Consider the following 15,540-nt stretch of genomic DNA (forward strand, 5'->3'; position numbering starts at 1 on the left):
TTCTAAACGTTAGATTTGTAGAGTGCGTGACTAAAGTATGTCTTGTCGTCAGATTCCTCCACTTGATTCAATGGATCTCTGTAGTATCTACAGGGTTACCACGGCCCATTTGGCTACTTCTCTGGTTAATGGCCTTGTTATCTAGTTTTTTAATATTAGTTTGTATGTAAGTTCGCGGAAGATGCTCAAAGACTTTTCTTTATAAACCAATGCTGGTTAAACTTCTCCACAACTCTCTGACCTTTCTAGTGTGCTCCTTGACCTTCACAAGGCTCTTCTTATCTACACAGGGGTTAAATTACACACTGGTGTGTTTTAATTACTAACTAGGTGACTTCTGAAAGCAACATGATTGCATTTATTTAGGGTACAAATAGAACACACTGGACTTTGTGGTTCTAGCAGAACAAAATGTGAAAATGTTTCTGTACAAGGTACTGTAGTAGCCTTTTTGAGATTAGCATCACATCAGTACCTTAGTGTAAACTCTGCACATGAACATTTCAACAAACCCAACTGATAACTTGTTCCTTCCTGCTGGCATGCATGCTACTTTCACACATGTAGTACAGATATTAGCATAAATCATTATGACTGTCTGGGTAGTCACATCCTCACAGGGCTTTAAATAAAACACTCCTATTTCCTCAGCATACTGTTTGCATCATGTTGGTCCTTCTGCACGCTATTCTCTGGCACCCCTCAAGTATTTCCAGCTGTGATTGTGCATCTCACAGGGAGAATATTGTTTTTACTGTGACAGACAAAACCGCTTTTAATATTCCAGAGAGTTTCAACAGACATTTAAGGGTGGTTCAAGAAACAGGATTATCAATGTAGTAATCCTATTTTATCTCATTTAACAAAAAGGATGGGTTTTTTCCTTCTTTTTTACTTTCATATTGTAGTTCCTATGCCGTAAAGTTAGCACTTTATTTTCAACACTATGCATGTAATGTTAAACTATTTGATTAGTGTTTTTAAAAAAAACTTTAGCTTCTTTGAAAATAGATGTTCTTCTAAAATTCATTGCAGTTTTGAAATCCCCCAGAAAAAGATGATGAGTCTTGTCCATTTTGCAAATGGCAAAACATTCAGTGTAAGCAAAAACAGAATATGCAGAGTCATGCACATTAGGAAAAAGCAGTTTGAAATACCACTACAACCCTCTGAGCATTGATTGAGAAAAAAATGCTAGTTATGTCCGCCTTCATGAATTAAAAAAAAAAGGCTTTAAGTTCACATTTGTTTACAGACAGAGTAATAAATGTCGCAGGACTTGGAATAAAAATACATCTAAAAAAAATATAGTTATTGTAAAAAAAAATAACATTTTTGTTACATTTTAGATAGTGAAACTTATACATCATGTAGATTGTTAAAAAGTTAAATATTGGAAGCTAATGGTGTCACAACCAAATTAACTAATCAACTGAATAAATATGCAAGGGTCTCACAGTCTGGATCAGTAAGCAGCACAATCATGAGGAGGGTTGCAGAATTGACAGATATCAAGTCATTGACATTTTTTTTTTACATTGTTATGATATAAAAAAACTTCAAACTGCGTTGTTGCTGAATTGTGCTATACAAATAAACTTGATTGGTTGATTGATTGAAGGTTAAGCCACAAAATATCACTGCTAAAGAAGCTATCTATCCAGACAGTGATAAATCCAAGCATTTTCATAGGAAGTTCAGTGGAAGGAAAAAGTGCACCAGATTACCAGGGTTAATCGCATTTCTGTTAATACACTTGGATACAGGACTCTGTGAACAACCAGCTTCTTCAGCAATGACCTTTTGTGGCTTACCCTCTTGTTAGTGAATGGAGTCGATGACTGACATCTGGATATCTGTCCAGAGGAGAGAAATGTTGCATTTTACACAAAATAATTTTTTTTTACAAGTTTCACCTTTTGAAATGAGCAAGAAAAAATGTTTAACCTTATTTTAGATGTACCTGTACTGTCACAAAAGATTGATTTAATTTACTGTGATAAACAGAAAGAAGACAGCTTTTGTAGGCAATAGATGTCCTTCTAGGTCTGCCTCCCCTTTTCATTTGTACAATGAAAAGTTCTATTCTGTTCTATGACTTTACTCTAAAGATTTCTCCTTTCTTCAGAAGAGGCTTCTGCAGCTCTGATTATGGTTTGAAAGTTTCAGACTAATGAGTCGTTTTTAGGACAATCACGCTAATGGTGAGTGGAAAAACATCTTAAGGAAATAACTCTAAAACTAAAAACATTTGGCTGACTTTCTTTTTTTGCGTATCAGTGAATTAAGTAAGTTGCCTTCACATTTAGCTGTAAAATGTGCATTTTTGGGTCTTTAGTGGACAAAATTCTGCATTTCATTGTTCAGACATTGCTGTCTAAATTGAATGTATTCATTTTGCTCCTTCATTAGAGAATTTAGATTATCTAAATAAGAGAAAGTTTGAAGTGAGTTTGGTTCCAGGCTCTGCTGTATTCAAAATGTAGATAATATTCTACATGCTAAAAATGTAAATGAAATAAATATTTTCTACATGTTAACATCGTTACAATAAAGTGTTTATTTTTTTTGATTCCTTTTCTCCTCTGTGTGTATACAAACTTTAATTATTTTTCTGTGACAACTCTTTTTTGTTCTGAGATTAAGTTTATTTGTTCTCCTGTTTCATCTCCATTTAATGCTTTTATATCAGCATTAATGCTTTAAAACAATTATTGTGTGGTCTCTCCTTGGATTAAGCTCAGGTTGAGCTTTTTTACATTTTTCTTTTAATTAAATCAAGATCTATTCCGATTCAAACACAAATTTAACAAACCCTGAGTCCGAATGGACAAACAATATGAAAGAGGCAGAGTTTCCCCGCCTTGTGGCATTGGAAAACAAGGTAGCGAGACAAACAGGTCCTTATGGGCTTTACCGGGGCTTAAGACCTATCCGAATAATATCACTCCATCACAGGCAGGAGGGAGGGATTGAAAAACGATCAAGCAGAAATTAGAAGATGAGAAAAAGACGGTGCAATCGAGAGGATGAGTCGGGCTCAGACACGAAAACAGGTATGGGATGGAGAGTGAGAGAGACACGAGGAGACGCCGAGATCATTCAAATTTTTCTGAGTGTGTGTGTGTGTGTGTGCAAGCACGCGGGTGGGACGTGTATGCGAGCCCACAGCACGCATACGCCTCTGTTTCGCTGCGTATGTGACCAGACTGTCTGTTTTTTTCTGTCATTGTGTGTGTGTGTCTGTCAGAACATCTGTGTGTGTGTGTGTGTGTGCAGACTGAGATCCACGTGCATGTATGTATGGTGGTGTGGAGGGGCACGGAGCAAGGTGGGGGGGGGGGGGGGGGGGAGAGACATGATATAAATAATAGCAGGGGGCTTTAATATGTATGAGGCATCCGGGCAGTGGTCCACAACACACTAGAAGCCTTCACTGACTGATGGGAGAGGGAAGAAGGAGGGAGGGGGTTGTTGGGGGAGGGGGGGCTGCATACTAACCATTCGCAGATCAATTCTCTCCTCCCTCCATCTCCCATTCTTCCTCCTTTCTCTTTAGCCTATTTATCCTTTTTTCCCCCTTCCACTGGACAGTATTCTTACTTCTCCATCCTTTTTTTGCCTCCTGTCTCCTCCTCCTGTTTCATCCCTATTCTTTGTCCCACTGTGAGATGTTATATGAGGATTGCTGGGGAATAAAACAAATAAATAAATACCTGTAGAGGCGCCGGGGTGGTGGTGGAGGAGGGGGGTGGTGAGACGGGGCTGTGCCCTTGGTCAAGGTGCCTGACCTAAGCTAAGTCGGCTAAGCAACCCCACTGTCAGGGGAGCGGCCCGGGGTGTAAGCCGGGGCAGAGGGGTCAGGCGGAAGGGGTGGGGAGGGAAAAGGGGGACGCGAGACGCAGAGCAGGAGGGTCGATCCACGGGGGCTACATGTCCTCTAAAACAAACCACCAGTTCTACTTATCCACTCAGAGCCTCGTTTGTTTGTCTGTCCTTCCCCTTTCCCCGGCGACCGCCTTCCACTCGCCAACAAAGCATACCAAAATGGTTTTGTCCTTTCCCTCCTACCCTCAATTCTTTCTCCCTTTCTTTCCTGTATATATGGGTTTTTTTTTCCGTCTTCGTTGTTCGCGCCCGTTAACACTCGACACGCACCCTCTGGCGCGTTCCCTCGCTCCCTCTTTCTCCGATCATAAACCTCCTGCTATCTCCGCCCGCTCACGTCTTTTTAGGCAGGTATTTGTGGCGTTGTGTGTTCAAGGTTTCGAATGTAATCTTCGATCATAAATAATTTCATTAGAATGCTGATGGCTTAGGCCCTGTTTGAGTAGATGTGATGGGTTAGACCATCTGCTCAGCTGATAAGAACAGCTCTGTTTTATTAGCGTCTCCACAGAAGTCTCGGCTGCCTTGTTTACCTAGGCAATCCCAGGGCGAATTTCATTCCTACTGCACGTTTAAGCTCTATTTACACACTCACTGTCTCACTCTTTTCCTCCCTTATTCCCTCGCTTTATTTTCTCTCTGTCTGTTAATTGTCTGTCTGGCTCTCACTTTTTCTTTCTTTCTTTCTTTCTTTCTTTCTTTCTTTCTTTCTTTCTTCCCTCCTGTCACCACCTGTTAGCCCGTCATCTTTCTGGTCTTACATTGTTAATGTTTTTACAAGAGAGCATGCAGATGTTTGTTTTAACATCTGTTTGAAAAGGTTAAAAAGGTTCCGCAGCAGGTTTAAATAACCTAGACATTGTTTAAAAGAACGCACAGTGTAACCATCCTTTCCTCACTTTAAATCTGACTAAAAGTTTGTTAGGATTTCAGAGTAAATACAGAAAGACTTTTTTATGCCTGTACTCAAATGTAGAGGCTTACCTAAACCGTGATTAGTATTCCTATAAGCTCAGATGATGATGATATTATGGCTTTGTAGGCTTCTAAGAGGTTAGTTTATTGAATTTTTTATATTTGAATTTATTTGATTTATTTTAAGGCACTTATAAGGAGATAAAAGGAGTCTTGTCATACTTCAGTACAATTTTCTTTTACATTCATCGTATTATTCATCAAATTATTACATCAAAGTATAAACAGCATGAAAATGTTTGTCCATCAGGCTGTTTGTCCAGACAGGCTCTGTATAAGAGGGATGAAAGTGTTTTCAGATCTAAAATGTGAGCAACAACCCAAAACAAAAACTAAAGATCTTTTAAAGATGGCTATATGTTTCAATGTGTGAAACGTTTATAATATTGGCAATATGGCATAAGCACAGAGTAAAAAAAGCACAAAAAAAATACCTGTTAGTCTTAACTTAAAATGATTTATTTTATTGATTAATTGTATTTCATACTTGTCCAGTCAAGAATATTTGGCCAAACAACGCACTGAGATAGTGTCCAACATTTGAGCAAAAACCCCAGATTTCTATTCTGAGCAAAATTAAAGGACTGATTCACTGTTTTTAGGAGATCACGTTGACATTTGATGACTTTTAGTATAAAGCATAAATATTCAGGCAGGCCAAACGTTAACTAGATTAGATTTACACAATATATTGAATCACAATATCATGGCAATATTGTGTGCCATATTGCACTTACAAAGGACTGTCTGCAGTAAATATTTGTTATTTGACATATTTTAACCATTTGTAAAACTTCTGCTTGCTAGTAACATATTCGGCCTGTCAGAAAGACAGTCAGTGACCTCATGGCTCAAACTTGATTTATGTTTTCAGAGGCCGAACAGCTGAAGCTCACAAAATGCGATTTGGGTTTCGTTAAACAAATTTAAATTGTGAAAAGTCCAAGAATTACCTCCAATCTATATATTCATTAAAAACGTCAGCGTGTGATACTATTATCACTATTGTGATAATAGTATCACAATTAAATGTTTTGTTGATGTTTAAAACAGCCCTAAAATGGATTCATTCTGAGATATATGAAAAGTTTAAATCAAATTGTGAAACACAGAAAGCATTTATTTTCTTTGTTTAGCACCAAGAGGATCTAAAGCAGGCTTGAAAACCTAAATATAAAGGTATTGCAGTTTTTCTGAAACACATATTTGAACAGTGAACCTGGGATTTGGTGAGGGAAGCATTCATACAACTGCCTTGGACCAGGATGCACATTAGTGCATAGAGGCCTGTCTTCTAAAACCAAATTATTGCAATACAAAGTTAGCCCCATCCCAGAAAACACTTGAACTGTCTGCCTTGGCTTAAGTATTAAGTAAGTTTTGCCTGCATCTCCTGTAGGTCATAAAGGCTTTACTGTAGAGTCACAACAGACAAAAGAAAGATTAACGCTGATCAATTGCTTTTCATTGTGTAGTTGCCATGTGAATGTTAAACTCTGGAATAGGACAGCGTTAGGGTTTAGACTCCAACATTATTCTTTTTATTGCCATCAATAACACTAAATCACTGCAAGTTTTCATGTAAAAATACACTCAATTACTCTTGTAATTGTACTTTTCTTTCCCCTCCTTTCTTGTGCTGTACCCATCCCTCTTCATCTTCCTCTTATCACACCTCCTCTCCTTTCCTACCACTCTCTTTCTCTCGCTTGCTGTCTCTATCTATCTTCCCATCCCCCTTGGTGTTTTTCCCCCCCTCCCTACAATCAATGTGGCTTTTAAGATGCCTATCGATTTGTTCCCCTAGACAGGCCCAGCGCACTGGGGCGACACTTTGATTGCTGGGCCAGTAATTACTGTTATTATTTATGCATCTGGGCAAAATGGCAGGACTTAACATTCACAGTACAAGAGGCCACAGGCAATCAACAGAGGTGAACACCTGGAGCAGTTGGGAGGGAGTAAAAGAAGGAGCGCCACCCCGGGAATGAGCTCGAGTCAGAGGTGCTCACACAAACACCCACACACACACACACACCCACTCCTGGGGACGCAACATAAAAGCAAAAGAGGTAGAATATAGGGAAAGGTGTGAAAATTAAATAAAATATGCAGTACAGGTACGTACAGAGAAAAGAGAAGGTAAACAGCTTGATTGGCCCTGACTTATGACCAGACGGTCAGAACCTAAAACAATCTTTTTCATATCACCTAGCGCACCATGCTAACACGAACAGGTCACACTAAAACAACACTCTTAAAGGTGACATCTCAATATTAACAATGGAGTAAAAAAAAAAAAGATACTTTCAGTATAAGTTTGGTGTTGCATAAACAAGTTAGGTGGAAAACCGCTCGCTGAACAATATATTTGCAAAGCATGTTTTGAAAAACAAACTTCTGACTATTGTAGTGCCCACCATATTGATAACAGAGATGTTATATTGAACAGCTTTTTTTGATAATTTAAATCAAACATGTAATCCCGGAGAACAAGCTTGAATGCCTTTGAGCACGCCACTTTTACTTCAGTAAATAAATATGTAAATGTATTTTTAAAAACTCTACATTTTGAGTCACTTTTCTCTTTTTTTAATCACAAGCTAACATTCTTAGATAAATCCCATTGCTCTCAGTTAATGTGTTACGGACAACGGTAGTGGTGCAGCTGCTGAATCCAGGAGACAAAAGTCTCACCTTCAAAATAAAACCAGGGTTTTCTGAATTAAAATTTTTCTGAATTCTGAATTAAAGCTGGTAATTCGCATGAAGAATTAACACATAATGCGTGTTTGATGTGCAGTTTTTATGCAGGTCAGTGAAGGACATCTGAAGGGCACCGAAGTGACCCACAGAACGAGGTCCAGTAACGTTCTCTTGGCAGCACGCTTGCATGCAGAGTGAGATTTCCGTGACGCTAGCTGCATGAACTGCACTAATCATTGTTGTTTTTGTCTGTTTTTAAATATGAACACCTCTCTTACACACAGTGTGACGATGCCGATGCTCTAATGTAAATGATTAACAGTTATTTATTGCAGGGAGGCTTGAAAGAGATATTTTAAAAGAAAAAAAAACAGATAAAGTAACTATAATAAAAAAAAGAAGAAGGACGTATGATCATTGTCATTTAAAGTTGTGATTTTCATGGGTTGGACCACAGTGCTATCTTCAATTTTTTTTTTTTTTACATGAGGCTAAATGAACTGCAGTCACAGCAGAAAGTAGCTCATGCATTCAGCACATGTGTGAATGAAACATCAATAGCAACAGCAAAATGTTTACAGAAATGTAAGCAATAACATAGGTAGAGGTCGAGGGGTCGTATATTTGTTCTCTCAAGTTGGGTGAGCTCTCTCTGAAAATCTCTTTTCTTATACCGTAGTTCTTGAAGAATAAGGAAAATAACTAACATCACTATTGGGAGGTGAAGATTGACAAAAATTGAGGTTGGAAAACTGATATTTTGATAGGTACATCTGTGGTACAAGGCCGCGTGTGGGGTGTGCATGCGTGGGGGCTGGGTGTGTGTGTGTGTGTGAGAGGAGGATGAGGTAACCTTACCTGTGAGAGCCCCAGGTAGATGGAAACTGTCTCTGAGATGTAGAGGAAGCGTCCCTCCTGACTGACCACAAACACAAAGCCATCCAGAGACTGCACACAGAAACACACACGCATCCACACACACACAGACATAAAAAGGTAAACAGAAACAAGACAGACAAATTAGAGCAATTAGCATGTATCGAACAAATTGCAAGGAGCTAGAGAACAAACAACACGTCACCCTTCGGCCTCTTCTCTCAATTTACAATTGCACACACACACACACCCCTTTATGCAACTGCACACAACAGCTGCGAGCAAGACCTGCATTATCAAACACAGTTACACGCACGCCCACACACACATATATAAACAAATTTAGAACAGAGAAACTGAGCTTATAGGCCAGGGCTGTTTCAATCAGCTGTAATAAAGTCAGAGACAAAGCTTCATCCTTGATCTCCAGCCACAAACACACACACACCCACGCACACGCCCGCACACACACCTAAGCCCAAAGCAGACACAGACAGAACCAGAGTCATTATAGGCTGTCGTGACTCTAATGTGAAGTGAAAGGTATACAGCCAGCCCATTAGAGGTTACTGCTTCAGAGAATAATATTAATCGTCATAACAGGCATCCAGGAATGAGCAGACGCAGCCTCACAGACGCACACAACAGACCTGGGCCACTTGGAGATGGGAGAAAAAAAAAAAAGATTGCTTGTTTTGGCGGCCCAAGTGCTTAAAGTGGCAGTGGTAATTTATGCACAACTGACACATCCAGTATGCAAATGACTGGCCAGGGTGTGGGGCGTCATGTGTCGCAGCGAGGGGAAACCAGCCGTCTGAATGTCGGAGAACTAAAGTGCAATTATCAAGCTATTATGGGAGGGAGGACGGCAGGGAGGAGGAAAGAGAGAAGAGGGGAAAAAAAATCATACAGTTTTTCTGGAGCGTTAATTTGATTTCTATCAGCACCGTTCCCTGAGCCTCTTTAAAATGCCAGAGGAGGGGAGACACATGCGATCTTTCTTTGTTTTAACACGGCCTCCTCACTTCTAAATTCCCAATTTCAGTTCTTTATCTGTTCCCACTTATTTCCTCTACCCCTCCTTCCCCCAAACGCCCTCCGAGTCCAAAGCAAAAAGCTGCAGGACCACCTTCTTTGCACTTCCTCTGAGTCTTTGTACATTCTGCATTTCATCACTCCTGCAACTCCCCCTGCCCCAAAATGCCCCTCAGGCTCCATTCATCAGTCGATCCAATAGAGAGGCAGACAACAACAGTGTCCGAGTGCCTGAGCTTTATCAGATGTTTGCGTCTGTGTATACAAATTCACTTGGGAGTCTGCCTGGAAATATTAAATTGAGGAACACACTAAGACCTGCCATTTAAATAAACTCCACTTCGGTGCCTTGCAAATTTTTGTCACGTTTCAACTACAAACCTGCATGTATTTTAGTGGGATTTTAGGTGAGAAACCAACAAAACGTAATGCAGAACTGTAAAGACATATTTCATGGTGAAAAAAAAGAAAAATCAGAAAAGTGTAGCATGTATTATAAAATAGATAAATAGAACCACCGTTCTCTGCTGTTACACCAGCATTTCTTCTGGAGTTTGTCTCCACCAGCTTTGCACATCTGAAGAATGAAACTTTTGCTTATTCATCTTTGCAGGTGGGTTAAGCTCAGTCCTTATGGATGGAGAGTATCATTCAACATTACATTTCGAGTTTTGACACGGATGATCTGTGAATTCTACTCTGACCTTTGAATGGGTCATGCTAGCATAAAACTGCTTTGATCTAAAACACGCATTTTCACATGTGGATGTGTGTTTTTGTATTTTTCAAGACCTCTAACAGGTTTCCTTCAGGGATTTTCTTGAATTTAGCTCCATTCATCTTCCATCAACTCTGACCAGCTTCCACCAAGCATCCCCACAGCATGATGCTGCCACCAACTGAGCTGTAGACCGCTACAACTCCTCCAGAGTTACCAAAACAGCTGAAGCTCAGTTGGACTGGATGAACAGAGTGGCTGATTCACCAATAATTTTTCTCTTTGCCCAGGCTGTTGTTTTGTTTAGGTTTATTTATTTGTAGGTTTGCCTCTGTGCCATGTTTTCTGTTTTCAGTTCCCTGTGAGACGTTTAAAATATTGTTATTGTTATAACAACCCAGCCCTGTTTTAAACCTCTCTATTACATGTCTGCTGTCTTCCTTGAGCTTTATTCCCATTGTTCACTCATTCAGTCTTTTAGAGGCTTTGTATTTATACTGGCACTAAATCACACAAGTCCTTACTGTTTATTAACTAGGCCACAGGCAGTGGATTACGCTGGAAGATCTATAACAGCATCACAGTAATGGGGAAATCTTTACAGATTGTTATGTTTAACCATATGTATTTATTTATCCCTCCACTTCACAAACATATGTGATGGTTTATGTTTGTTTGTCTCAAACAATTTCAATAAATTTAATAAATCTGTGAATGTAGCACCAAAATAAAACTTAGGAAGGTTCAAATACTGTACTTTAGGTACTGTAAATTGTGCAATATAGGGACTCTAAGATAAATATTTTTTAAAATATGGACTAAGTGATTTCTGTTTTTCTTTTTTATTTTATGTATCGTGACATTTTGATGTCTACAGTTGAAACAAAAATGATTTGACTTTGTTTTGCTTGTTACCTGCAGGAGGTGAGCCCCAAGGTGCTGCTCAAACATATCAGTGGCCAGAGAATGGGATGATCGTCTAACTGCAAAAGAAAAAGACAAACATGTATCAATGTAAATGTTGACATTTTGACTATGAAGAAGAGATTTTTTGTTAATATTCTATGTTCAACTGCGTTTTCACTGTTGTGCGAGATGAAACAAATCCCAGCTTTACTTAATAAAGTAAAAAAAATAATCTAGATTTAAATTACAATGACAAATTCTACCACATTGTCATTTGGATATCGTTTGCATTCTTAACATGAACTATTACACTGTAGTAAAATAAACAGGGATGTTCAGAGTGCTGCCTTTAATGAGCTGACAGCTGTAGCTGCACTATAGTGTTTGTCCTACAATCCAGAAACCTCCCGACTCTTGAGTCATTTCAGCCTGTTCAGTTTTGATCCTGGGAACACAAAGTAACCTATGTGACTACAGGAAGTCCAAAGGCTTCAAAGACTTTAATACTTGGATATATTTACTTCAAAGTCTGGATTTAGCTATAGGAATAACTTCATACTCACTTTAATGTTTATTCTGTTGTAAATTAGAAAACCAGAGAGATTTGCAAATTGTCTGATAGCAAGATGAAACACAAACAAAACCCCATGTATTTTGTGCCCCAAACATTGCTGGTTTAAAAATGTGAAACACAGACATAGAGCAATATCAAAGAGGTAAGTTGGCTGAATATGCTTGTACACATCATGTTGTTTAATGAACCAGGGCTGGAAAATGATTTTTTTTTAATGATGACCGTTTTACATCTGTCTTGCTTTTTGTAGTATATGGAGATGCACAGCTTTGAGCAAATCACTTCATCGGCATCACCATTTGATCCTGAAGCATATGGATTGTGGTCTCTAACAAAGTTAACCTTCCTGAAAGTTTTTGTACATGTCAACATATAACAACTGTGCAGCACTGCTTTAAAAGTGCAAAAATATTGCAGCAATTTGCTACACAATAAAAACCCTCTCTCTGCGCTGATGGAGATTCACTCACACCTGCATGCTTGACGCTTGAAGTGGCAAACACTTATACACCGATACACAGGTTGGTGCATGAATGTGTGTGCAGTAGTCAGTGTAACCGGGTGAATGTGGCTCTAGTGTGATTAGTTAGTGTGAAGCTAGCTACCTACACTGCACCTCTGAACTCTGGCATGACCATCTACATAACAGCTGCCCACTGGATATGTTCTCTTTTCCAACCATTCCTTCTTAGACACCAGCTCATCTGCAGAGATGATGCTGTGTGAAAATCCTGGACAATCAGCAGTATTTAAAAATACTCTGTCCAGGCTGTCAAGCACCAACAACCACCTTATATTCAAAGTCACTTAAATCTCCTTTTGTCCTTATTTTTATGCTCACTTTGAACTTCAGCAAAGTCGTCTTCACCACGTAGATTGTGGATCGGGTTGCATTCAAGCAACTGAATATGTGACCAGTCAGTGTATAAATATCATGTACAAAATACATGTTAATGATAAGAATTGGTTCACAAATGCCTGAGAATCATTTTGTCATGTCGGGACTATTGTAAACAGTATTTTAAAACTTGTTGCTGAAAGATAAAAACATTGGCAAATTTCTGTTCTATCGCATAAAGCAAGTGATGGGTAACTTTATTGAGTCAATAAACTTTATTGAGTCAATAAAGCTACGCAATTTCTAAACTTCTTTTATAATCGTCACAAACTCTTGTGAACTTCTGATCAAACAGCAGAAAATCCAACAACTACTTTCATTCCCTGTCTTTTGCCAGAGATCCATTAGCTGTTATGATCACAAATTTAGTCTAAGCGTCTGAAAAGCTGTGAATAAAACCAAGTTCAAACCACATGATTCCACTGCAGAGACTGTTTCATGTATTCTGTTAAAATATCAGTAAAACCAAAAAGACTAGAACTGTGATTTAATGCCTTAACCTAACTGAATATTTCATAAATAACTCTCAAGTCAGACTTGGTTTATTTTCTTAGTTGTTTTCTGGAAATCTGAATAGTGATATTTTTAAAATTTCCCAGCATAATCTCTAGTTGGTCTTCTGTCAGAACGCATGAAATCCTTGTGAATTCGCTAGACGTTACACATGATGTATGTGTAAAAGCAAATAAAAAACAAACATGCATTTATTTTTATGTCCAAGCAGATAAATCTTAACTTAAAGTTTTCTCTTACAGATGAATGTAAGAATTGGTTCACCTGTAATTGTAAAAACCTGCAATTTGTAAAAAATAATTTCCATCTGATTAGAGAGGAATCAACCCTGGAAAAAATGTGCCAAAAGTGGTATGTGAGGCACATCACTCGATCTCTGCCAGACACACACACACATATATAGTGTCTGCATCACAACTCTTAATGCATCCCAAATACAAGCTATCAGAGCTGCTTCAGTGCCAAAGTGGTGCTGTTTACCAAGGCAATTACAATACAAATAGAGTTGGAGGTGGTTAGGTGGAGGAGTTGGGGGGATAGGTGCAAAAAGAGCAGTGAGAGGGGAGGGAAAATGAGAAAACACTAAATAAGGCGAGAGTGATCACTTTCTCCAAAGCAGGGAAGGCTGTGGTGACGTGGAAGATTAATTTAGCAATCAGGCATCTTTATTGTTTTATGTCAGAAAGAGTGTGTGGCAGGAGGATCGTGTGTGTGAGCACCTGCGGGGGTGCACACACACACTCACACACTCAGATGGTGGGAACCATATGTGAAAACTAATCTCACTCCAACAGGGATGCTTTAGAACACAACATTCCCTACGTAGCAGAGACAAACTGTGAATGTGAGAGTGCATATGATTGTGTAGGCGTGAGTCGGCGTGTGTGTGTGTTGGTGTATGTATGCATGGCTTTAAGGATCATCGGATAACTATGCGTGTGTGTGTGTGTGTGGGTTTGTGTGTTGCTGCAAGGCTGAGAGAAATCAATAAGCGTTATGACAGGAAAATGAAAGCACTGCTCTGGGTTACAACTGAACACAGAGGGAGACTCAGAACACATAAACACACACAGATATGCAGGAGAAACACACAACCACACACACACATTTCAGGAATACACACAGCACGATCTGCGATTAAACAACACAAATAGTCCCCTACACTCACACACACGCCAACTCTCTCTCACACACATAAATACAGAGTTGCTGGACAAAGCCACTGTGGCATTGTGAGATTGGGGTCCCCTCTGTGTAACAGAGTGTGAATATAAATAAGGCAAGTCCATTCAGGCCTGTGAAAGGGGGTCTGGGTGCTGGGACCCTTTAGCCTAGTCAGTTGCTTCACGGACAGAGAGGGGGTGTTTGGAGGAGCCCATCGAGCCTCTCCTCCCCTCCTGTCCGGCTCCCATCTGGGGCCGAGCTGGAGCTGCAGCGCTGGGTTACTCGTGACTATATAAGAATAGATTCAAAACAATGCATCACACAGACGCACACTTCCTGATCTGAGTTGGTGCATAAAATACTTGGAATGAGCGAGTGTGTAGACTTTGAGGCCACAGATCCCTGAAGGGGTGAAGGTGATGCTGGGTGATCAGTTGCGCTGAGTAGCATCAGCGGGGAGAAGGAAACGTTGGAAGTGACAAGAGGCCGGCAGGGCTGACAGATGAGTTACACCCATACACACACACACACACACGCACGCCTGCGGACAAATACACAGAGGACCATTTATTACAGACTGCCATGGCACAATAGGGCTGGCCAGGAAACCAAAACACTGGACCTGGTGTGTGTGTTCTTGCACACATGTGTGAACTCACAGCAGTGTTGGTATCTCACCCCGAGAACAAAGATCCTTCTGTAGTGGTGCTGTGAACCTATACGTCTGTGCGCAGGGGATTTGTACGAGACTCTGTGTATTCTTACATATAAACCCCTTGCTGATAGAGTCTCCTTCCCCCAATAAAAACTTCCGCACTAAAGAGTGTTGGCTGTCGTTAGCGCAACCTGATAGTGCTAAATTATGGTGCGTTCACTGATTTAAAAAATATTTGCACTTTGAGGTTCTGACTGTCATCACTCAGGTCGGTTCAAGCTGAAAATCAGCGGAGTTCAGTTGCCAGGTGAACAGAGCTGCAGGCGGGTATGAACTGATCCATGTTTCATACAAAATATTCCTCAGCAGACATATTCTTTTCATTCCCGAAAAGCCAGATACAAATGTGAAAAAGTATAAAATGGTCAAACGGTAAAAGACCAAATCCAGCTTGTTTTTTTATAATTATATTTTTTGTTATGTTTTCCACCTGTTTGTATTCTCAATTAATGTATAGATAGTACTTATAGTATTTATTGATCCGTTTTCTTATCTCCTCGCATTAGGTCAGGAGCAAAGACATGCTTGGTTGTTTACACTGTATTTTATCATAGCTAAACGTCAATGAAAAA

The 15,540-nt window shown here is 39.6% G+C and overlaps 1 protein-coding gene across 1 annotated transcript in view; it reads right to left on the reverse strand.

The window, feature by feature from the left end:
• npas1 (neuronal PAS domain protein 1) overlaps positions 1-15,540 on the reverse strand; it is a 56,907-nt gene that overhangs the window by 15,105 nt on the left and 26,262 nt on the right. Inside the window, exons 4-5 of the mRNA XM_028044612.1 lie at positions 11,114-11,181; positions 8,428-8,517 (exon numbers count right to left, since the gene is read on the reverse strand). Of these exons, the coding sequence (XP_027900413.1) occupies positions 8,428-8,517; positions 11,114-11,181 (158 nt within the window). The remainder of the gene's footprint in view (positions 1-8,427; positions 8,518-11,113; positions 11,182-15,540) is intronic.

The sequence above is a fragment of the Xiphophorus couchianus genome, chromosome 18, assembly GCF_001444195.1.
Source record: "Xiphophorus couchianus chromosome 18, X_couchianus-1.0, whole genome shotgun sequence".
Taxonomy (NCBI): Eukaryota; Metazoa; Chordata; class Actinopteri; order Cyprinodontiformes; family Poeciliidae; genus Xiphophorus; species Xiphophorus couchianus.